Source organism: Typha angustifolia, chromosome 14, assembly GCF_048772165.1.
Source record: "Typha angustifolia cultivar Huaian chromosome 14, ASM4877216v1, whole genome shotgun sequence".
Classification (NCBI taxonomy): Eukaryota; Viridiplantae; Streptophyta; class Magnoliopsida; order Poales; family Typhaceae; genus Typha; species Typha angustifolia.
The window spans coordinates 11,264,455-11,288,266 of record NC_133252.1 but is presented as its reverse complement, the minus strand read 5'-3'; the positions used below and the strand labels follow the sequence as shown (position 1 = coordinate 11,288,266).

Genomic DNA, 23,812 nt, shown 5'->3' with positions numbered 1-23,812 from the left:
AAAAACTGGTGAAATGCATAGACTTAAATTATAGAATCGGTTGATGGATGGTATGACCCAAGTTTTATAACCATGGTATGGTGTTCTCAATGCAATTTAAAATGGTCACTGGTGGAGGTGTGTATTGGGGGAGTTTATCAGATTAATTCTTCATCCTAATCGAAGAAAAAATGGCAAATTAAAACTCAGGATGAGAACAAAAGCTTTGGTGAACCATCGCTTTCTGGATGAAATTCTTATGTCACATTAGAAAACTCTTTAACAGCAGTAGTTTTAGTATTGTGTCTATCTCACTCTCTTATAGCCAGCGAATAGTTTGATGGGGATGAGGGAAGGGATAAAGAGCACAAATGGGTCAAGAATCAGGAGGAGATCGCAGGGAAATTTGCCTTCCCTATCACTTGATCTCCTAATAGATTCTGGAAAGGACCTAAAATGATCTCATTTCTCAAACAAGTTGGAGATTAAAAGAAAAGGATTGGAGCCCAGCGTCACAGGATCTGGAGGGAGGATTTAGGTGGGTCCCTGGCCACCCACACATTGGACTCATTCCATGTTTACATATTACTACCACTACTATACTACCATTATTATTATTATAAGCAATCTAAAACTGATATGTAGTGTAGGCCCTCTCTAACAATTTCTAACACTCAATTCCTGCTCAACTAATTTCTCAGTGAAAATGTTTAAGAATATATTATAATCCCAACCTCAAGTTTAAAAGTTAGTAAGACTGGTGGCTTAGAATAATCATCCTTCTTACTAAACCAGATGCATTTTAATAGATAGGAGGATTGGTTTAATTGTCTAACCTTATTATCATCGGAAAGGACTAAAACGGTTCTTAAATTATAAAACATAATAAGAAAAACAAACTTATTGTAAGGTTAAAGAAAAAGTTGGTTATATATATATATGTATCATTATAATTTGAACAGGTAGGGGAAGCATGGCAGACCCACTTGGGGTAGCCCAGTAATCTTAATAGAACTTTTGTGGTTGCAGAAGAAAACTAAGAGTAATTAGCGTGGGGTCGCCCTTGACACGATTTGAGAAAGGGAGAGGAGAAAAAATTAATTAAAACGAAAGTGATGGTGCCTTTGCTTGCTCCCTTATTCAAAGCTTTATGGGTCATCGAGGAGGAATTCCTGTGAAGATATGGAGCAAATCTGGTCGGATCTTGCTTTCCAAAACGCGGGATTTGGTTGTTGTTTATATATCTCTCCTTTCCCTTTCTCTTCCTCATATCTAACCGAATCCTTCTATAAACAAAGCAATTCCATTTCCTATTTCCCCACACCTCACCCCTCCTCTCTCTCTCTCTCTCTCTCTCTCTCTCTTCTCTTCTACCTGTGAGTTGCTACAATGGCGATTTCCGCAGAGACCCAGTTCCATGTTTTGGCTGTGGATGATAGCCTCCTCGATAGGAAGCTAATTGAGAGCCTTCTCAGGACCTCATCATACCAAGGTATAAATTCTGATCTAAAAATGACAACTTTTTTTTTTTCTTCTAGTTTTGGATTCGTCACTAGTCTTATGTTCTAACTTATCTATTGGGGTAGTTACTACTGTGGATTCTGGGAGCAAGGCTTTGGAGTTTCTTGGTCTACAGGATGAGAAAGCAAGCGCACTTTCTTCTTCTTCTTCTTCTCCTCAAGATCAGCAGGTAAATTTGTTATTGAGTTCTCTAACTTGGAATAGTTGGGTGAATTGTGAGAAGGTGTTTATTGATGAATTGTGTTGGTTTTGTTTCTCTCTGGGTCTCAGGATATTGCGGTGAATTTGATTATTACTGACTATTGCATGCCTGGAATGACTGGATATGATCTCCTCAAAAAGATTAAGGTACAAAACTACTACTTTTTAAAAGAAAAATTGGCATTTCTTTCATGGTTGTTCTTTAGAGGAAATCTTATTGGATTGTTTTATTTCTGAATTAGGAATCATCATCTCTTAAAGACATCCCTGTGGTGATCATGTCATCTGAGAATGTCCCTTCCAGGATCAACAGGTGAATTTTGATTTGATGGACCATCCACAAAAGTTCTCTTAAATTTATTTTTATAGAGATAGTTTTGTCTCATGATTGTGTGACTTTTCTTTCTCAAACAGATGCTTAGAAGAAGGGGCAGATGAATTCTTTCTTAAGCCTGTACAGCTCTCAGATGTGAATAGACTCAAACCCCACATAATGAAGAGCAGATCTAAAGAGCAACTGATGCAAAGCAACAGCAACAACAACAGCACTGGAAGCAAGAGAAAGGCAACAGAGGATGAGATCTGTTATCAAAGAACAAGGCCAAGATATATCAACAGTGTCACAGTGCTGTGATACTTTAAAAAAAAAAAAAGTTTTGTTTATTTTTATTCCACTTCCTTTCTAATTTTGTAGTGATAGTTTCTTTACTATCTGCTACTTTTCTTAATTTGGATAAAGATATAGGGAAGCATGAGAATCATATAAATGCGAATTTTCATCAGAATCCAATTTTGTTGTGCTAAGCAATCAAGAGGGAAAGATTTGCCTGTAAATATAGCAATTGAGGAATGAACATTGTACTGAGAGATTTGCTTTTGGGAAAAGCAGATGCTTTGCTATTTCAATTCTAATTTTATATTTTCTTTCCTAGGCTATCACAATGAAAAGTAGTTGTTGCTTTTATTTCTATATGGTTTCTAAGGAAAAAAAGAACTTGGCATAGATATCATCAAATCTCCTTTTAAATCAAATTTACTTGTAAACTGATAGATATATTTGATACCCAATTTAGCTCAAAAGCAAAGGCTTTGAAGTAGAAGTGGTCCAAGGTTATGATTGCCTCGAATCCAAAATGGCCGACATCGAATTCCACCATAAAGATTTGACTTGGGACATAGCATGTGCAGTGTTTGAAGGTATCAAACAATTTGAAGAGACAGTGAAGGGTGAGATCAAGTTGTTGGCTATCATCAAGTTTTGGGAGTAGTTGCAGGCCTATTTGAAGGGCATCAATCAATTTGTCCACTCTTTGCTTGTATTAAATCAATGTGGTCCTCTTTGAAGTTTAAAGGGAACAAATATATTGGGTAAAATTTTGAGAACTTTCAGTTATACCACTTAATCTCTTTGTAGTTCTAATAGATGTGCAACTGATATGAAATAAATGTAACACTAGAGAATTTTAGACAAAAGAATAAATCTATTTTTATTCTGTTTGTTGTGAAATAAAAAGATCATCTTAGGTTTATCTTTTCATATCATAAATGTAAAAGTTCAAGAAGACAACTTAAATTGGAGTAGCTCAACTATAAGGAAGTATCAGTTAGTTGGTTTAGGAGGGAGAGTGTAAACTCCAAGTGAAGGCATAACAACAGACCCAACCCACAACCTTCCATTCTCTTCATCTACTTCACTAATGAAGCTTGGCTTCCTCCCAGCAGAGCCTTCCAGTACTTCCAAAACCTCACCCTCTTCACTCAACCTCAGTGCCATCACCTGTGAGTTTGAACCAAATCCACTCAACAAAGATGACACTCTTTGGATTAGCCCAAGTGGTACACTAAGCAGCACTTGTCTTAGCCAAGGAAGAGAGAGAGACCATTCCACAAGCTTCCCTCTCTTGGAGTGGATTGCCACCCAGAACCCTCCTCTTGGGCTTCTCTTGATGTTGTCTGGAAACCCAGGGAGCTGGGCAATTACCTCAAAAGTTGAGGCTTTTGGGGGCTGAAGCCAGTACTTCAGGATTCTGCAAGTGGTGGTCTCTGCAATTAGGAGGAAAGAACCATCTTTACTAAGTGCCACCCCATTGGGGAAGGACATGGCATCTAGGAGGACTTGGACTTCTTTGCTGGTTGGGTCAAACTTCAACAGCCTCCCAGTTTTGTCACCTGATATAACTGCTGTCAAGAATTGCCTGAAGGAAAACAAAAAAATGGGAGAGAGAAAAAAATAAAATTTGTGATCAATATTAATGAATCAAGCTTGTCTCATTTATACAAGACTCTGAGGTTGATTGATAAAGCTCGAGCCAGGTTGATTATTTTGACAGCCCTGTACTCATCCCACTGTTGTCTCTAAGAATAAATATTTCAATCTTGGAGATGGATAAATATATTGAAGAGATATATATTTTTATTATCTAAAAATTTAATTTATATTATTTTAGAAGCGTCAAAAAATTTATCTAATATTTTACTATTTTATCTATAATGAGGATCTTCAAATTTGTCATTTAATTTATTAAATATGATGAAAAGAATAATAATTAGTTAAGTGCTTAAGTTGAAAATATAATAGAATTTTATATAATCGAGCCAAATCAAACATGAATAAAATATAATTAACTCTAAAATATATGTTAAAAGAATGAGATAACCTTTTATTTCTCCTTCTAGAAGTCTTACCTAAAGCATTATATAGTGGCTATGGTGGACCTACCACCACCTTCTTAAAACAAAAAGAAAGAAGTTAACAAAAAGGCATGCAATCTAGAGCTCTTTTTTAGTAGACAAAGAGATTTGGATATAAGATATTGTCTGTATACCTTCTTTGGTAGAATGTGCTGCTATCTGTGAAGTAGATTACTCCACTATCTTGATCAATATCCAAGCTATTGGTGAAGGAGAATGGAATGCCTTGTGCTTTTGTTGCAATTGGTATTGTGGCATTCTCCTTTGGCTTCACTAATAGAAGCCCCAGGTATGCATCTGCAACAAAGAGCTCTCCAGTCTTCTCATTAAATTTGAGGCCCAATGGACGACCACACTCATGCTCTAGGTTTGGGTTTTTAGAGCCTCTGCATTTATCCAACCTGAACAAATAAGCCACATAGTTCATTAGCATTTTTGAAAAAGAAAACCACAAATTAATTGAAAATATAATTTATCAACAACAAAATACAAACTTACCATATGAGTATTTATGGATTATGATTCAACCCCCTCCATTTTATTTTTATTGCCTCAAAAACACTATATGTTACTTTTCTTAATCGGAGATTACTATATATCGAATGTTTGAAGTTAGTTTGAACGTGAGTTAAACATTTTCTATGAGATCGGCACGGGATGTTAACACATTCAGACGTGCAAAATGTCGTCGAACGCATCAGCAAATCAAAGATGAATTTCAACTTGATTTTCTATTTGGAAACATATATAGAAGAGATTTCTAAGGATTGACATGATTTTCAAGGCTATAGAACACTTTTATGAAAATATGAGAGGACCTTAAAGAACAGAAGAGTATTTTCTACGTATTTGATCATGACGAAGTTTATAGATTGTGTTTGCTTTTACCTTGAGGGTTAATGAGGCAGCTCTTCAACCTCGAGAATTATTAAGGTTGGTATCAAGCACAGAAAATAATGCATTAAGAGAGATCAAAGAAATCACTTTAGAGATAACATCACTAGTTTTTATAGTACTTGGTTTGATCCAAGAGAAAAAATTCGTGATACCTTATCCTTAGTTAATAAGCAGTTTTTTAACGTAAAATGTTCTTGTATTTGTGTATGCTTTTGTGCATTATATTTGATTTTTCAAATGAATTTTAATTTGAGAAACATCATCTAGATTGATATTAAAATTTTCAATGACAATGAAGGCAAAACATCAGGATCAAATGATAAAAACTATAGGATGCAAATTATAGATTTTAGTGAAGCAATGCTTGTTTCATAGAGATGAATTTCCTAAAGAGAAGAAAGTTGCATCATCTGAAAAAGAAATAGAAACTAAAAGGAGGTTTAACTTGACCTCCATGTGAGGACCCCTTATTATAATGGCATTGCCAAGAAGAAGAAGAAGAAGAAGAAGAAGAAGAAGACAAATTCATTTCTTACAACTATAGCATGTGGCAGTCTTCAATTTATCAAATTAGTTTAAAAGGTGGTGCAACTTGAACTGATGCATGTTTAAATATGAAATATTGTGGATAGAGGAATTTTTTTTCTTTTTTTTTTTGTTAAATGATAGAGGAAGTTAATCCTAAGAAAAAAAAATCCCATCCTATTACTAAAAGAAGAAGAAAAATTCATTTAAAACAATGTCATATCTATGGAGCTTTTACAATTTAATTACATTTAATTTAACATTTAAAATTGAGTGCATGTATTTTCTATAAGCGGTGATGTATATTCTATTATAATAGAGTGCATACAATTTACATATGCACGCATAATAGAATCCATTATTATAACCATGTGTTAGTTGAGCTGATCCATGCTTGAAGTCCATCTCAAATAGATGGGAGTAATTAATTACTTCCATTAAACCAATAAATCATGCTCAAGCAATTAAAAGGGCTCATTTTGTATCAGTATTAACTTAAATCTCAATGACAAGAAATGCTCATTTAATTGCCCATGCATAAGTTTATAACTCATTTAATAAATATGAAAAGAAATATTCTTGTCATGATGTAATTTAATAGTGATTGATCACCAACATATCACTTTCTAAGGACCACATCAACAACTCAAAAAATGGATGATTCCTTGCAATACAATTCCTTTTACCTTTTCTTTTGAGTGTTCTAAAATGTAAATGTAGTTACTAAATGTACATGGCCTATATATTCACTGCCCTCTAGATAATTTCATAAAGATATTGTTTGGCCAAGAAGTCAAGATCATGAGAAGCATATAAAACTCATCAAGACTATTAGAGGGACAGACTTTAGATGTATCAAAGACTTTCTTTTATGGTGACCACATTAGTTAATATATATATAGGAGATCTATAGATTAGTATCACGGGGTGATATATATGTCTACCTAACAGTATTTTTAAATGCAATCCTACATCCCCATGATATTTGATATCTAAGTTATGGGAAATTCCAAGGTCCAATTTAATTTAGGGTTTTCATTGGCATGCATATATACTCCTAAAACGCTTTCAATAATCTTCTGAATTTTGTATTTGCATGCATATATACCCTTCAAAATCTGGCCTATTTTTTGTATAGATATCATTGTAGTTGCATTTCGATAATTATATGTTAAAATACGAACCATTTAATGGATGAAGAGATATATAAATATACCCTTAATTAAGAGTAATAGATACAACAAAGAAATCAATGAACACTGTATATATATATATAGAGAGAGAGAGAGAGACTCACAAATGAGGAGTAGATGAAGCAAACTCGATCCATCTATCTTCTATCCCTTGCCACTTCAATATACGGCCATCGGATACGCCGGTATATGGCCCTTCTCCGTTCCCGTCGAAGGCGAAGCTCTCCGGTCCGTTGACGCCATCGAGTGATATAATCTCGAGCTCGCCGTCCTTCAGACGGGAGACCTCGAAATTGCGACGAGAATCCAAAGATAAGATCACTGAAACAACTACTATGGCAGTAGCAACCAATAATAATTTGGTGTTCATGAGAGAGGGAGGGAGAGAGAGAGAGAGAGAGAGAGAGAGAGAGAGAGAGAGACAAAAGATTGATATATCTCTATATGGTGTAAGGTATATCCAATATTTATAAAGACGTAATACCTAACAAGATGTCTATATCATCATATGAACGGTATGTTTAAGATAACCATACCTACACGTCAGGCTAATTAGTATTTGTTAATCTAATCTTTGGGCCACCTTTGTCTACTATCCACATCAAAACATCTTTTAAGAAAAGGGGTGGAACTGATCGATTTAGATAACATTTATGAGGAGGGAAAGCAGAGTTTGTGATGGATTGGCTTACTTAATCAATATATTAATCTCTTAATTATTACCGAGTATGTTGTGACATGCTGGCATAATTAATATGAACAACGTTAGGAATCCTTATCGGAGTTTTATGAAGAAAGAGACGGTTATCGAAACTCTTTTACGTGGGTTGGCATTCATTGTTGCCATCCTATTTTGGTGTGACAGCATTAATGGAATGAAGCAAAGATTCTCTTGTACGATAATTAGGTTTTGTGCTAAAGTGGCAAAAGAATTTTTGTTAGTTTTCTCGTAAATTTTATTCATAATCCAAGAGTCTCTAAACGCTGAATTGATAAGCATTTTACGCCTATAAGTTTAACTTTATCCTGTCAAACAAAATGTTGAAATATTTTTTCTTAAGGACTCACCTGTTCATTGCAATCAATCATCTAAATGGTGGTGCTGCAGACAAATCTAATATTACAAAAACTAGTAGAGGTTATAAACAATAACTGGATGTCTTGTATAGTGCATTTATGTTTCAGAAAAATATACACCAAAGGAAAGAAGATAGCATTACAGAGCTGGTACAATTTCGAAATTCAGTCAAAACTCTTCTATACATTTCTCTGTTAACATCAAATAATGAAACCCCAGAATTTCATTGCCTCCTGAGGGGGACAAAAATGGTTACAAAAAGATAAGTGTTCGTCTGCGAACCTGATAGAATCATATGCAGTTCTGGGTCAGCTTGACATTGCCCGTAAATTCACTGTGTACTATGAATAATTATATAAAGGATCACTATAATAGCTGTCGAAAATGTAACAAATCTATGGATAAGTAACAGTAAGAGATGCATGTTGGATTGTGCGCCGAGCAATTCCAGTAACTTCAGAGAGATCCTTCCATGGCGACGAATATGTTTCTGGCAACTGCTTCCAGAGTGATCAATGAGGTATTCTACAAAAGATGTGAAGCTGAACGAAAAATGAAATCATCACTTGTTGAGATGCAATTTATTTTCAACATAGATCTGTTAGTGGAACACTCAAGTCATGGGAACAATGAAGTCATGCATCTTCTGTATAAACTCTGTAAATAAAGTCACGGAACCGCTTCGAGTATTGCTTTGGGTCAACAGCTGATATTGAGGTTGGGTCATACTGGATAGACTTGTATGCATGTTCAAGCTTCTTGCTGATGTCGTAATCTTGCAGAATATCAATGATTCCGAAGAACAACACGACATCATAAAACTCCCCTGTGGGTTCCCCAATCAGCAAAGATTCTCCGTCGCCTCTTACTATCTGTTCAACCCTAGCTGGCATGTTCACACCTAGTTTGATTGTCGCCCATCTGCATAACTCACACATGACGACTTCAGAAAGAGAAGTAAAATTAGATATATAGACCTGCAGACTGAATTTATTGAACAACCAAATCAACTAAACTAGGGAGATTCAAAGTGGGCTGTGAGTTATATATGGCAAAGCACCATAAATTGTTCAACTTGGATTATTTGCCATAGCATGAGAGACGGGATCCATTGATTTGGTCTTAAAATTATTTGCTAGCTTCAAATGGAATCAACAAAATGAGGCACCCTATTTTATTGACCACATGTGTTTTCCTATACATTTTATGCAAACAAAATGACGATAGTTAATAAGCTTCTGGTTGTACCCTTCACTGGAGCTATTTAAGATAATTAAGTATGACAAGATTTACATATGCAACAATCAGGATCCATCTGTTCAAACTCAAAATGATATACGATCCGACTCATATTCTGAATTTCTGACCATTGTGATCATATGATTCCTAAATAGTTTTCATGAAATTGAGAATATCAAAACTATATCTGGATAAACAATCAGCAGACTGGCCATTTTCTTCATCCATACCGTGTAGGATCACAAAGAAATTGGTCCATGTCTGCCCGAGGAAAGCAGGGAGTTCCTTCAATTAGGCTATCAAAATCACCGCTACCTGTGGTTTAAAAAAGGAACCTTTTAACCTCACAGCTGAAACAATAATACACATATTTCAAGAACTGCTCAAGTTTGAGAATAACCATCAGCGGCTACCACATCTTGGCATGCATCACTAAAATGGACCCCCACCAGAAGACTGTAATCCATAATCCTCTCCTGCTCCAGAAACTCACAATCTCTATCCACTTGTCTGCAAAAATAATCCAGGCCCAATATCAGAGTTTAATTCCAAATTGCCCAATTTTGGGCAAAATCCAAAACAATTACCTGCAGAACTCTTGAAACCAAGATCTCTGTAACCGGAAAATAAAATTGAGATCGAGATCTTTCAATGTAGTGGTCTCGTCAATTTCTGCTTCAGGTTTATCGGTAATACGACCATGGGAGGATCCCTTGAGGTCAAAACGACGATGGATCGGATACTCAGAGCAAAAAAGATTCCCCATTATTACAAAGCGCACCTGCATTAAGTTTCAAGAGAGATGATAAACACCTCAATATTAATGGACTCTAGGCCATCTCTTTGCTGGCTTGAGAATTTGCATCCTGTTCTAACCTTTCTCTGAGCAGCGCCAGTCAATTTGACACAGTGCAGGCCGAAGAATTTTGTAACTAGAGTGTTCTCAAATGCTCGGACATGGTTGTAGTAGGCTGGAAGCATCCTGAGAAGCACCTGTTCGATGGGAAGTGCACATCAAGTTAAATCACAAATTGTTGGATCTCTTCTAACTTTGGTTCGCATTCTGCAGCATGCCATTAATTCCAAAATACCACATTTACCTCTATAGAATTGATGACATTTTATGATTTTACAATAGAATTTCATAGAGGACAGAATATTTGATAAGATACAGCAGCATGTGTAATAGTTTGCACATTTATAGCAGCAATTTTTATACTAACTAAAGATTTTAAGGATGAATAGATAATCCCATCTAACATAACAACAACACATCAACCGAGTAAAGTGCACTTACTTTTACTTCTGATTTCTTCACAGTCTTTATCATGTACTTATCATCGTTTGTCAGGTAAAAGAAACTCCCACTCTTTCCAGGTGAGGAGAGCTCCCGAAGAGCGTCATTCCCGCAGATAGAAATCATATAATCTCCGGGGTCAACCTTGAAGAGCTTGCGGAGAGTCCTGAAAAACCCCACCATTTACAGAGATGGATTCATTGTGTTAGGAAACAATGAAAGATTTACATGCCCAAATTCGGGAAAAAAAGAAGAAGACAGTTCCTAGGATCTATCTGATGAGCGGACCTGAAGACCAGTGGACAATAGTCCTTCCATCTAAAATCACAAGATTGGTGTGGAGGTGTTTGCTTGCTTCCTTCAGGAGGGAACTTTGTCCACACCTTCTCCTTAGGGTCAAATGCTGATGCTTTGAGATCAAGGGATGTGGGAGCAGATTGCTTTCCTACTGCATGCCTATTCAAAGGAACACAAATCAAACAACAGAGATGTAACTAACAATTAGTATAGATGAACATATGAATTCAAATAAAAATACTTGTCGGGCATAAAGATCCATATCACAATTATCACTATAAATTCTTCAAAAGATCACTACGTTATTTGATTCTTTCAAAAAAAGCCATCAAACTTTAGGCAAGATGTTTTAGATGCTACCAAGAAGGAGAAGTACATTACCTGATTCCAAGCTGGAGATTGAGCATGAGATCGTAGTTCTTATGCCCCTTAGAAATGGTCTCCCCCTGCTTCTTGATCTCCCTGATTGACCACCGTATCGGCTGCGGCGACCTCGCCGTCGTGACTCTCCCATCCTCATCCACCACACCCTCTCCCACCACATTTCCTTCCTCCCCATTTCCATCCAATTCCAAGACCCCCCCATCACCAGCATCAATTAGACTCTCCACGTGCCCATTCGACTTCCGGAAGACATCCATCGACGCCCGGCTCTTCCTCCGGCGGGAGTAGGACGCCTTCCCCGACCTCCACACCGCTTGCTTCTGCAAGAACTCGGCCTCCACCCCCGACCAATTCAACGTCTTCTGGGACGGGAGGATCGACACCGTCTCGCTCTGGGACACCCGGCAGTCCCCCAGCCCGGCGAGCAACGCGTCGTGGGGGTCCCTCGCCGTCGGCGACGCCGCCGACGCCGAGGGGTAGTAGACGCCCTTTTGCTGCAAGACGCCGTTTTCTTTGCTCCAACAGCCCATGTACAAGCTCCCGTCCGCCCACCGGAAGCTGCCGTTTCCCTTGGGAAGACCGTCCTCCCATCCCCCTTCGTATTTGTTGCCGTTGGCCCAAATCAGGGATCCGCGGCCGTGGCTTACCCCTGCTCGCCATTGCCCGACGTACTCGTTCCCATTTTTCCATGCATATCTGTTAGTAGTCTAAAATGTTATAGAAGAGGAGTCGAGGAGAGATGAGAAAGTCACGGGAGATAACGATATTTTTGTATTATACATAGAAAATATATTAAAATGGTACGTGAGCAAGAGGTAGAGATTTGAATTCCTGAGCATATAAATTAAAATGTCTCTAAAGCACCGTGATAAATGTTGGTAGAGAAGATTGGTGAGTTAACAATCGTACCGGCCCTGGCCGTCCTGGAGTTCGGCGCGCCACTCGCCGTCGTAGTAGTCTCCATTGGCGAAGGACTTGACGCCGAGGCCGTGCTTAAGGTTCATGGACCATTCGCCGCGGTAGGTGTCACCGAGGGAGCCGGTGTAGGTGCCGAACCCATCCATGAACCCGTTCTTGAACTCGCCCTCGTAGGTGGCGCCGGACGGCCACGAGAACTTCCCTTTCCCCATGGTCTTCCCGTTGAGCCACTCGCCCTCGTACATGCACCCATCCGTCCAGAGGTACTTCCCGACGCCGTGGGGGAGGCTGCGCAGCCATTGCCCGGTGTAGAAGTCGCCGTTCGCGAGGAGCCGCTCCGCGTGGTAGACTTCGTCCTCGGAGTTGGGATTGGGGTTGGTGTCGTCCAACATTATAACATGACAATGGCTATAATATGCGTGGATTCATTTGTTTGAGATGGATGCATGCAAGATGATTGATTCTTCTTCTTCTTCTTTTTCGTTTTCTTCTTCTTCTTCTGTGAGGTGGTCATGGTGGTGGGAGAATGGTTTGAGGTGGAAGTGAGAGTTTCTTGGGTCCCGAGGAAGGCGGTGGCGCCCAACACTTGTAGGCGAGAGGGAGGTGGAGACTTCTCGGTCTCTTGCTGGAGAATAGGAGGAGAGGAGGTGTTATTCTTAGTCGTTGCTCGCAGACAGAGGCAAGGGGACAAAAAGGAAGGACTGGAAATTTGAAGATAGCACCCCTGTCGTCCGTTACATTTGCAGTAAAATGTCTTATTTCATATGTAAAAGGCAGGGTCTGAATTGAAAATATTGAGAGTGTTTGTCCCTGCAGTCTGTGGTGTGGGGGTGAAACAGGAAAATCACATAAATGTAGTCAGGTCTTCTTCTTTGATGTCTCCTTGGGCAGTGTAGCTTTCTCTGCGTTGAAACAGAGCGCCCTGGGCTCCATTTGTTGTCGTGTGAAAAGAGTATGCTGGTTTTTTGACGAGTGCATGCATGGGAGTGGTGTGACAGTTCCTTTTAACCGACACAAGAGGTGTGGACCAGAAAACCAGGAGGGCTTCTCCCGTCAAATGAAGTAATTAATATCAACCAAACTCTAGTAAAATTCATTTCTCAATTAATTATAATTACTGCGAGATAAATATAATTCGATGTCTTAAAAAAGAATAACTCTTCAGTGTGGCGATTTAAAATAATATCTCAAAAGACTAAGGACCTCTGTAATGTAATAAAATCAGGAACTAAAAGCTCTATGACTTTGAACCCAAGCAGATGGAAGCAGCATATATACTTGTGCTGAGAGTGAGAGCTTACAGTCATTACCAGAATGATGTAGATGTCACAAACAAAATTACAGTGATTTCACTTTCTAACATAAAACACAACACTTCAAACCCGAAGCTTCTTTCCACTCGGCAAATCCTCATCGTATTGCCCGCCATCATCAGTTCCTTCCTTTTCAGCTTTCTTTCTTGCGAGGATTTTGTTAATTTTGTGAAGCTCATTTGTAAGCTTCTGATCCTTGTTCTGCTTCCTTGTCTTCCGCCCATCTTGCATCTTTACTCCGAACTGGAATGCTGCCTTTGGCATCGCCTCCTTTTGCTCATTATATGTAGCCCAGTCCTCTTCCGTCTCAAAGTCCCATCTATGAAGACGACCCTTGGCCTGCTCCAAGATTATTTGTTAGGAGTGCTTCAAATGTAAACCAGCATGAATTATCGTGTCAATGGTATCTAATCTGCCTGAAGCCAGTCTAAACCGACATGCATGCAAAAGGTTATCATACAAGGAGCAAATATCTTACCCGGCCACCCATGTCCATTTTAGACAAGTCATCTTCGTCATCACTATCTACTACCTCATTATTATACTCCTGATAGCCAGGATAACATTCTGAATAACTCTCAGAAATAAAATTCGGGTCCTTCTCCCGAGCATCCTTTTCTCTGAGTTGTTGGAGTCTCTGATCATCACGCTTGAAAACAGATCCTAAGCCCCGATCTTTGTCTTCTTGAGTCATGAACCGTGGATCCTGTGCTACATTAGGCCCTGCTACTGCATCATATTCCTGAATATTTTGCTGCAAATACTGTTCTGAGTATGCCATTTGTTCAGCATACTGATAATCTGACCATTCTCCTTGGTATCCAGCAGCCACCATTTGAGCTTGAATGGCATCATACCCATTCTGCCACATGAAAGAGCAACAAAATTGTTTAAAATAATTACAACAATAAGCATGTCCTAATTCCTCAAAGATACAGTGCTTGCATGAGAGAACTGGAAATGAATTGATAGATATTTAAAAGAACTCATGAGTACACAATCTGTAGCTGGAATACAGTAAAAAGGACCAACTCTGTACTATACATCAACAGTTTATTAGTAGTTCAGAATTTTACTAGATATATAGGTTTACTTCTATTCCAAAAGGAAATTCCATATATCAAACTAAAAAGTTTTCAACTCACTGTTTGTTGCCAAGCCTGAGCAGGTTCAGAAGGTGGAACTGGGCCATAAACAGGCTCACTGAAATAAGATTGCTTGTCACGGTTATGTGGAGATTCTTCCATATCCTCCGAAACCGGGCTCTGACTCATTTCCTTACTAGGAATGGAGTAATCAACTCCATCTCCTACAAATATATCGTCTTCTTCAGCCCTAGCAATAGGAGGGGCTTGTTTTTCTTTTCCATTAGCGTTGATTTTGCAGGGTGGTGGTGGCGGCGGCAGTGGCATTTCTTTTTCTCGCTGATGCTTAGGAACAGAGCCATCAGGTTGTACAATCTTTTCTTCATCATAACCATTGCCAACAGTAGAATTTTTCCCTAGCACATAAAGGAAATATAAGCTAATGTCCAAATTCCAAGATTCACTTTCATTTTCAAGAAAATAAGTCATACATCCTTGTTCCTTATTACATGGAGGTGAATACTGGGTGCAGGTATGTCTACTCATCAGGATCCTCAGATCCAGAAAATTCCACTAGTGACTGCACATCCGATAGTATATATCCTTGTGCAATATCATGTCAGACATCACCATTACAGGGCGAATAATTGGCATTCATAGATGCTTACAAAATTTAATATAATATAGTAAAAATATGGGGAATCTTTTTTATCTTTGGTAGCAGTAAATGTAATACTCTGCCCAGATACCTCTTGGTCTTACACTTTTAGCCTTTTCAAATTAATTAACATTATGCAACCACTGGAAAAGAAAAGAAAAGAAAATTCCAGTTCTTGCCTATCCATTCTTATGTCCTCTAAGACTAACAAGTCCTTTATTAAATCCTCTCTTCCAAATACCAATTCTAGTCCTGATATAGGACATTTAAGAATGAATTTCCCAATTCCCAAGAAGGCATCCCAAACTGAAGATTATATACAGATTCGCCACTTTCTCATTTATTTCGACTTACAATGATAAAATAACCTACCTTTGGTATCTTTATCCTTCTTCTTTTTCTTGAGGACCTTTCCAGATGATCCAAGGCGAAGATATGACATAATCTTAGCAATCCTATCAAGTACAGAACCATCCACACTGACAGTTACCATTTCCTAAAAGATAAAAAATATTATGGTCACTTGAATTACATAGTCACAATAATGGCAACATGTTAAGAAAGGAAATAAGTAGCTTATACCTCAGGAACTGGGCAATCAGCTTTACTTCTATGGAGGGTAGTAGGAATATCATGAGTAAATCCGCCCTCCTATTTACATTAAAAAAAATTAGATTACCTCTTTGTCCCTCATGGTGGTCGTTTTAGCTTTAAAAAAAGAAAAAGAATTGAAACAAGAGGAGGAATATATCAGTGCATGTGAACATCTTTATAGAAAGAGGAATTAAAGTACACTGATAATCACTTACTCACAAAGTTCCACAAATCTAAATATAGCAGCATCTTATCACAGAGATACCACAACAATCTCTTAGGAAAAACATACTGACACCGCTAATATGAGTACCAAATATTCGCAGCAACAACAATAACAACAACAAAATGAAATTCTAGTACAAATTATTTTGAGCCAGCTGTGGAGCATTTCCGAGGTTCTATATCAGATCCAGAGATGTCATATCATTTCTTACATAACAATAGTAACAAAAGATAAGCACACTACCTTTGCCTTCACTTCTACAAGATGAGACACCAGAGTGCAGGACACAGCACAGAGGAAGCAATAGAGTAATAAACAAGGAAAGTCAGAAGGAAAAAATAACATACCAAATCATATATAAACACCATTCGACCAGGAAGAAACATCTCATTTGCCTTGATTACACTTTGTGGTTTTACGATCCACTGATACACAGACTAAAACAACAACAAAAAATGGCATCAAATAGTTTCCTTGTTCAAGAGTTTAGCCTTCGGATTAAATGTTTAAACTCATAATTCAAAGTCAATGACTAAATGTACCTTTGCAGTCGCAGTACGGAATGAGACTGCTTGATCTTCTTTTGTTACTCTGTGGAGAGACAATATATCCTTGTCAATTGTTATAGAAGTGCAAACATGCAAATGATGTTCAAAATTTATGTCAAGAAAAACCATGAGCACAGTTGCAGAAGTCAACGGTTACTGAAGAAAAACAGATAATATTTTTTTGGGAGTTTGCGGTAGTGAAAATACTACTCTAGATAACATGCAAATAGTTCATATAAAGGCAACAGCTTCATTGCAGATAATTGAATGATATATCTTTTATCATGGCAGGAGAACCAGAGAGAGTAAATGGCAGTACATAATATTTGGTGTGCTCACAAGAAAATTGCTTGCAAAATCTAAAGAAATGAGACGGCATACAAATTTTCTAGTGAGGCCAGCCCAAGCCCTTATTCATGTGCATACACAAAAAGATGATATATTCATACCCAATCTCCAACCAATCAGTGTGCTTAAAAATATCAAGAGAAAAGTGAATTTATGTAAGGAGAGAAGTAGAAAAGTGCAAAAATTAAAGAAAAGAGATTAATAGAAAAGATAATGTAACATGATAGTGGGAAATTAATCAGTCATAGTATCTCTTTTAGATATCAATAAACTCTGGTTTACATATAAAAGCCATCATGAATATTCCCTGTTTCCTAATGTAAAGGGACAAGACATTGAAGGTTAAGTGCAAGTGAAATGAAGTGATTATGCTCATGTGATACATAGCTTAAGTTTAGACCAAAGTATCTGTGATGTATCCATGAGAACACAGTTCAATTGCTCATGCAGGTCATATGAGAAAACTAATAACTCTTCCAATTAATTTGCAAGACTCAAATCCTCTATTTACTAGCAAAGGTTAACACAGTGTAAGGTTTAATTTAGGATTCTGGCATAGTTTTTTTCTCCTTTCTTTCTTTTGTAAATGACTAATTACATAGCAAGAGTGGGTTAAGAGAGATATAGATATTGAGACTCAGATAATCAGATTAATCAAATATCACTAATGTCAAGGCCAAGAATTAAAGTAAGTAAAAATAACAAGGAACTTTGCCTAAGAACTAATTACCAATTCTTCAAGCTAGAGCAGGACGCAATACAGAAAATTCTACATTAACAAAGAAGCATACCTTGGCTTTCCATCCTTTCCATCTTCGGCATCAGGTTTCTTATCAATTTCACTCTTTACTTTGTGAAGCAAAGCATAATCCAAGCCTTTAACTAAATGGGTATGCTCCAGATCACCTGAAAACAAAAACAAAAAACATTTCAGAACACTCTTCTATACAGCTAATCAAGACAAATATAGTCTATTCTAAGTTGGCTTCAAATGTCTTGAGCAATGTTGCCAATCATATATCAAGTCATATTCAAAATAAACAAATTTAACACAATCTATCTTAGTTTCTTTTCTCTCCTAAATCTGGAAGAGAAAGATGACAATTCAGACTTCAGAGACCTAACAATGTTGTCAAGTATCTTCAAGCATTTCCAATTAAACTCAAATATGTCAATAATACATATATGAAAGAATTCATAAAAGAATGGTAGAATAAACTGCTTAACAAAAAGATTAAATGATAAATTAACATGGATAACTCGTGTTTCCCTTCAAATTAGTCAAAAGGTAATCAGCCTACAAACCTCCAAGGTACTTGCTGTTCTCAATAGATATTTTATGTGCATCTGCTAGCCTGAAAAAATGAAAATAGAAGACACTCGGTATATTCTCAAGCAAACAAAGGAAGATGGATAAGGAGAAAGTCTCATAGGTAAGAATTCAATGATGAATTACCTCAAATCAACTGTCCCTGGGGGAGCTACTGCATGAAACGAGCCAAGCTCTGTGGGCTCATAGTCAGGGTTTTGATCTTCTCTGCGCTCCTTAGCACGATCTCGATATCTAGGTGTTTCTGGTTCTTCCCGCTTCTCCTCTCTATTATTCAGAAGAGGTTAAATAAAGCTTGTAAAAAACACCATAAATTGGAGAAAGGAAATGAATTGTGGATCTAATTGTAAGTTTGGCATCGCTAAAGTTTTCTGTTTCCATAACTGTAAACAATTCTAGACCAGAAAGAAGTATAGCTTCATAGATGCTACTGTTCTTTCTATAACTTTGCACATGCTACTGTTCTTTCTATAATTTAGCACCTCTTCTCAATTCCATTAATTGGAATCCATAAAGTTCCGGAACTGCTTCTTCTGTCCATTGAAGCCCTCACCCAAATTCAACGCCAAAACAACAGTTTCTTAAAGTAGAAAAAACACGCATAGACATCAAATATGATTCCAAAACCAAAAATATATAAAATAAAAAAGAAAGACAACTTATGCAAACAGATAAATACATCTTCCAAAAGGGGATGCGCAATGACCCCTCAATTTATCCAAGTAATAAAAACTTAAAAATAACGAGCAGCACTCTCGTACGTATCAGAAGTAATCGAAGGAACATACATGGCGCGTCCACAATTTTGGCCCATAATTTGCACTAGTCGCATCTAGCCTAGCGTCAAACCTAGCTTCATCCCAACACTTAATAAATGGCAACAAACTTATAAACCAGATAACACTACCGATTCAATGATGAAATGTCGGTGAATTAGACAGTAAACAAATCAAAGATCAAAATCAAAGGCTTTCTTCCAAGTCATCTCAATTCCTTTATCTAAAAGTGTAAACAGGTCCCCAAATTGCACCTATCTAAGTTGCAATATCAAACCATATGTAAGAATAAGAAGAAGAAATCCATGGGGCAAAGTAACACGTACTTGCGGCGCATCATCTTCTCCTTGTAATTATTCTTCTTCGCCGAAGCCATCGGAAATCTTGTAACTTTATCTTCTCCTTGTAATCTCTCTATTCAACTGCACAACTGCACTATATACAAAAAAAAAGGAGCTTCATGAGGTAAAATTCGAACGAATCAGTAAATATAAGAGATGCCACAACTCACATACCTTTGCTGCTAGGTTTTCCTCTTCCGTATTCGAGCTCGACTAGATTATTCCGGTGTTCGATTCGTCGTTAGGGTTCGACGAAATTTTTTGAGGTTTTCTTCAAGCGAGAGGGAGAGACAGAGAGAGATCGAGGAGGAATTGAGATAATATCGGGCTATTGCTTGGCCCAATTTTCCTCGGCCCAGATTAGCATGTTTGGCCCAAGTTAGGGTTACATAGCCAACTGTAAATTCATCAAAAGCACCCTAACTTTTATTTTTATTATCATTCACACCCTATAATATTATATCATAAATATTTATTATATTTTAACTTAAACCTAACAGCATTTGATAGAATAAAACATATTACAATTTACTTTAAATTAATTAAAATACCTAAAATATCTCTCATTTAACCTTAAAATTTGTCTCTCTATTTCTAACATTCTAAGACCAAGATATCTTGTACTTTCTAGTGTTAACATAATAGCATAGCATTATTTTGCTCGAATGATATGCTTTTGAATACTTTGCTTATATCCTTTTGTCCAACTGCAATGTGTAATGCAGAGCATTCTTTTGCTTGAATTTGATTTATACTTTTAGATACTTTTGATGTACAAAACAACACTGTGAAGATGATTCCAACTGTGCTCTGATTACAAGTTCCTTTTCCTTTCTTGGTCCTTAAGAGATGGATACTTTTCCATCCTTAGATTCTTCATACAATAACGTCCCTTTAGAAACTTTATGCAGGGTTTAAGTCATTCTACGAGCGAATATATCAGGTAGCTTTGTTCCAAGCTAAATAAAGTATCTCTATACAGGCTTCAGAGAATTGGATAAACTCCCAGAAACTCATGGTTTATCCACCTTGTGAACACCTTATCCAGGCAGCATCTGCATACTAGTCAACCAGATAATTGAAGTTGCAGAACATCACATAAGACTAGATAAATAAATTTTCTATCCAAAATCTGCACTATGGTATAACATTTACATGAAAAAAATACACATTCACCGATGTAGTACTCTCTCTCTCTCTTTCTCCTTTTCATTTGTCATAAGCTCGTAGATTATAGGTCAGACACAGGGGCTCACATATTTAATCATCGAATCTATAACCTTTTTTAATAAAATAGTAAGATGAGCTACCAATGCTTATGCTTCTTCTGTCTCATCCTCCTCAACGCCAAGTACTGATAAGCTCCTGCCAAATGCCGGCGAAACCGATCTAAATCCAGCCTCACATTCTGCCCATCCAAGTAAACTTTCTTGGTTACTTGCCATCCCTTGGCGTTGACACCATCAGGGTCTTGCAAAACTGGGTCATTCTTGCTGTACTTTTGATACAATGAGCTCTCTCCTGGGAGGATCTTGTAAGCCAGGTAGTGCAGGCCAAGCTTCTTCGCAGGCTCGCCGTAGTACGTCTCCGCCGCCCAATCGGTGCCGAGAGGCACGATCTGGATGAACACCGACCCGGGCCGCATGAACAAGAAGTGCGTCATCGCCGCGCCGTGGACTCCGACCATCGCGTCGCAGGAGTTCAACGCGCGGTAGATCCTTGCCAGCTCCGTGCTCCGCTTCGGCCTCAAGACTTGGACGCGAAACCCGAGCTCCTCTGCGGAATTCGCGAGCTCTCGCTCGTTCTCGATCGCTCTGGATCCGTTTCTCGACACGATTACCAGTTTCGGCTTCTGGGTCTTGCTAGATAGGCGGCTCGAGTGCGATTCCTCGCCATCGATTGCCATGACGCGAGGTTTATAGGCCTCGTCGAGGAGTTCCCGGAAGTCGAGTATGGACTTCTTGTTGTTGTTGTTGTCCATCCGAGAAGGGTCGATGGTGAGCTCGTCGTGGATCTTTAGACCGACAACGGCTTCCGGGAAGCAGTGGATCCTCCGATCGCCGGAGAAATCGATCGGAGGGTAGTCCGAGAGGCGAGAGATGACGTGTCGATACTTGGTCATCCACCAATGATGGTACTCGAGCATGACGAAGACCACCTTCCTGTTGAAATGCTGTGAGGTGATGTAGAGCGGGATGAGCCCATCGTTGAACTCGTGGTAGACGTTGCCCGTGTATCCTCCTGTGGAGAATACGACCGCGGGGACGTCGTGGTGGACGTCGCAGCGGGGAGCAGGGGACTCGTCGGGGTTAGGAGGAATGACGCGAAGGCGGAGCTCGTCGATGGTGTTCATGATGGCGGCCTCCCACTTCCTGGTGTAAGGTCTGATCCTTTCCTCGATTGGGTTGGTGGAGTTGGTCAGAAGGAAGATGGAGTTGGAGGAAGACTGAGTCCGGACGTCTCCGCGCAAGAAGCAGACGTCGGTCCGGAAGGCGGCGCGATCGCAGCATATGGTGTTGTTGGGGAAGGAAGAGCATGGAATCGCCCACCTCTCTTCTTGGCTTCTTGCTCTGAGCTCTGCCTCCTCCTCTGTCATAAGAGAATCTGCGACACAGGAAAAAAAATTCTAGTCCAACTTAGTTGGAAGAAGAGAACGTAGACTAATAGATCATATATATGTAAGGGTTATTTTGCATATACACCCTCTCTAATAATATATGTTTTAGAGGAGTTTAAAATCAATAAAACTCATATTACCCCAAACTCTTCGTCATAGAATATTTTGATTTCAAAGGTATATCTTGATCACAGGAGGTAAGTTTAAGCATAGATGAGATTTGGAGCAGAGAGAGAGAGAGAGAGAGAGAGAGAGAGAGAGAGAGCTTACAGGAGAAAGGGCGAGGGAAAAAGAGCAGGAAGCAGGAGATGAAGGAGAAGAGAAAGATGAGGCGGAGGAGAACTGTGCTCGATCTCCGGCGGTGGCTAAGGTAGTATAACATCGCCGGATTCTCTACTACTTCCTGTAAATCACCTTTCCTTTGTTGCTGCAAATAGCCACGGTGTTGATGCACCATCTTTGCATGTGTACTCCTTGATCACTCCAGCTAATCAAACTTGTCCTCGTAGTAGTTTTATATGTGTATGTATATATCTCTTAATGAATAGAAGATTGAGGAGTTCTAGAGGCAGAAGAGGAGAGGAAGTGGAAGGAGATATAAAACCATTGGGAGTGAAAAGAATGGCGTGGGGGTTTGGAATTATCAAGAGACGTGGGTTTATAGGCATGGTGGAATGGGCTGATAGTGGTATAAAGGGGAGTTGGGTGATGCCCACTTTGTGGGTTTATACCTAGCAATACTTGGCAAGAAAGGTTGCTTTAAAGTAATGGGGAAAAGGGAGGTATCTTAGAAGCTTGCTGGTGTAAAATGTTCTTCCAACTGGGGAGATAAAAGATTTATATATACCTCCACTCATATGAATTTTTCTAAACTTTGAGGTATAACATAGTTAGTCCAACTTTCTGATAATAGCTTTAGATGATGAAAATAGTGATCTGACTTGTTAAATAACTGATTGACCTAACGTCTAGATTGTAAGGTAACCCAGCCTCTTTAATAGAATTGGGTATCATGTACGTCGCACTTGGATAGATAAAAAGATAATATAATTTGGTCCTCTATGTCATGACATAAGAATAGATAGTATAAATAAATAAAAGTTAAAGAGAACTTTGTGGTGACCTTTGCTTTATAAGTTCTAATTACTATGATATTTATCATCATTCATCTAAGTTTGACAACTAATGGGTGTCTTAATCATATCCTAAAGATAACCTTGCCAAGACAAAATGGATAAGTGTCGTTAGTGTAATTGCTGCACTCCTGCACTTGGATTGATGTAGATTCTTCCAAACAGAAATAAACTACACGAACTAAATCAGCACTTTGTTGCTGTTGACTCTGATGCATCCTTGCAGCAAAATCTTGTCAGAAAAGGTTCAGAAACTTGTCTTACTTCTAGTGTTCATAGAACATTCGTGGCTGTATCTTTCATCTAATAGTGGGATTCTAAAGGCATGCACGAGTAGATTGTGCTGTTGAAAGGTGTGCCACACGTGTCGGTCCAATTATGCTCCAGATTTGGATTCAGCTGTGAAAGATTTCATTGGTTCACATCAGATGCAACTCAATATAGTGGCAATTCAAACTCCATAATTGGTTGCTCATAGCTTGACTTTTACTTGTATCACTGTTCTATTAGAAGGCCATCCATGACTATACAAATACCAATAAATCAATCAACTGGGGGGAGAAGATGACCTGAGTAATGCTTTGGCTTTTTTTGATTTTGTAAATTTCTGTCATAGGCCTGTA

The 23,812-nt window shown here is 38.4% G+C and overlaps 5 protein-coding genes across 7 annotated transcripts; 1 reads left to right on the top strand and 4 right to left on the bottom strand.

The window, feature by feature from the left end:
- The first annotated feature begins 1,170 nt into the window (after positions 1 to 1,170).
- On the top strand, positions 1,171 to 2,486 carry LOC140775540 (two-component response regulator ORR9). Its single transcript, XM_073118897.1, has 5 exons — positions 1,171 to 1,471; positions 1,566 to 1,669; positions 1,771 to 1,848; positions 1,944 to 2,014; positions 2,116 to 2,486. Exons 1-5 carry the CDS (start codon positions 1,369 to 1,371, stop codon positions 2,333 to 2,335), a joined length of 576 nt encoding a protein of 191 aa, XP_072974998.1. The 5' UTR covers positions 1,171 to 1,368; the 3' UTR covers positions 2,336 to 2,486.
- A 676-nt stretch (positions 2,487 to 3,162) lies between these two features.
- LOC140775537 (protein STRICTOSIDINE SYNTHASE-LIKE 10) lies at positions 3,163 to 7,431 on the bottom strand. The gene is made up of 3 exons (XM_073118892.1): positions 7,112 to 7,431; positions 4,527 to 4,793; positions 3,163 to 3,896 (listed from the first exon to the last, which is right to left on the bottom strand). The coding sequence occupies exons 1-3, from the start codon at positions 7,375 to 7,377 to the stop codon at positions 3,302 to 3,304; spliced, it is 1,128 nt and encodes a 375-aa protein (XP_072974993.1). The 5' UTR covers positions 7,378 to 7,431; the 3' UTR covers positions 3,163 to 3,301.
- Positions 7,432 to 8,191: 760 nt separating this feature from the next.
- LOC140776137 (phosphatidylinositol 4-phosphate 5-kinase 6-like) lies at positions 8,192 to 12,900 on the bottom strand. Its single transcript, XM_073119723.1, has 9 exons — positions 12,212 to 12,900; positions 11,300 to 11,998; positions 10,910 to 11,077; positions 10,622 to 10,787; positions 10,201 to 10,317; positions 9,912 to 10,105; positions 9,725 to 9,834; positions 9,555 to 9,639; positions 8,192 to 9,006 (listed from the first exon to the last, which is right to left on the bottom strand). Exons 1-9 carry the CDS (start codon positions 12,610 to 12,612, stop codon positions 8,721 to 8,723), a joined length of 2,226 nt encoding a protein of 741 aa, XP_072975824.1. The 5' UTR covers positions 12,613 to 12,900; the 3' UTR covers positions 8,192 to 8,720.
- Positions 12,901 to 13,433: 533 nt separating this feature from the next.
- LOC140776474 (suppressor of mec-8 and unc-52 protein homolog 2) lies at positions 13,434 to 19,773 on the bottom strand. 2 transcript variants are annotated; one of them, XM_073120196.1, is made up of 12 exons: positions 19,614 to 19,773; positions 19,425 to 19,528; positions 18,449 to 18,589; positions 18,298 to 18,347; positions 17,784 to 17,898; positions 16,639 to 16,687; positions 16,444 to 16,533; positions 15,859 to 15,927; positions 15,649 to 15,772; positions 14,679 to 15,034; positions 14,012 to 14,395; positions 13,434 to 13,872 (listed from the first exon to the last, which is right to left on the bottom strand). In XM_073120196.1, exons 2-12 carry the CDS (start codon positions 19,472 to 19,474, stop codon positions 13,597 to 13,599), a joined length of 1,704 nt encoding a protein of 567 aa, XP_072976297.1. In that variant the 5' UTR covers positions 19,475 to 19,528; positions 19,614 to 19,773; the 3' UTR covers positions 13,434 to 13,596. The 2 variants fall into 2 exon arrangements, with proteins under 2 accessions (XP_072976297.1, XP_072976296.1); XM_073120195.1 differs by having other exon boundaries at positions 19,425 to 19,533; positions 19,614 to 19,764.
- Positions 19,774 to 20,559: 786 nt separating this feature from the next.
- Positions 20,560 to 23,673, bottom strand: LOC140776384 (xylan glycosyltransferase MUCI21-like). 2 transcript variants are annotated; one of them, XM_073120075.1, is made up of 2 exons: positions 22,327 to 23,673; positions 20,560 to 22,043 (listed from the first exon to the last, which is right to left on the bottom strand). In XM_073120075.1, the coding sequence occupies exons 1-2, from the start codon at positions 22,511 to 22,513 to the stop codon at positions 20,746 to 20,748; spliced, it is 1,485 nt and encodes a 494-aa protein (XP_072976176.1). In that variant the 5' UTR covers positions 22,514 to 23,673; the 3' UTR covers positions 20,560 to 20,745. The 2 variants fall into 2 exon arrangements, with proteins under 2 accessions (XP_072976176.1, XP_072976177.1); XM_073120076.1 differs by lacking the exon at positions 22,327 to 23,673 and adding an exon at positions 22,197 to 22,308.
- Between the last annotated feature and the right edge of the window lie 139 nt (positions 23,674 to 23,812).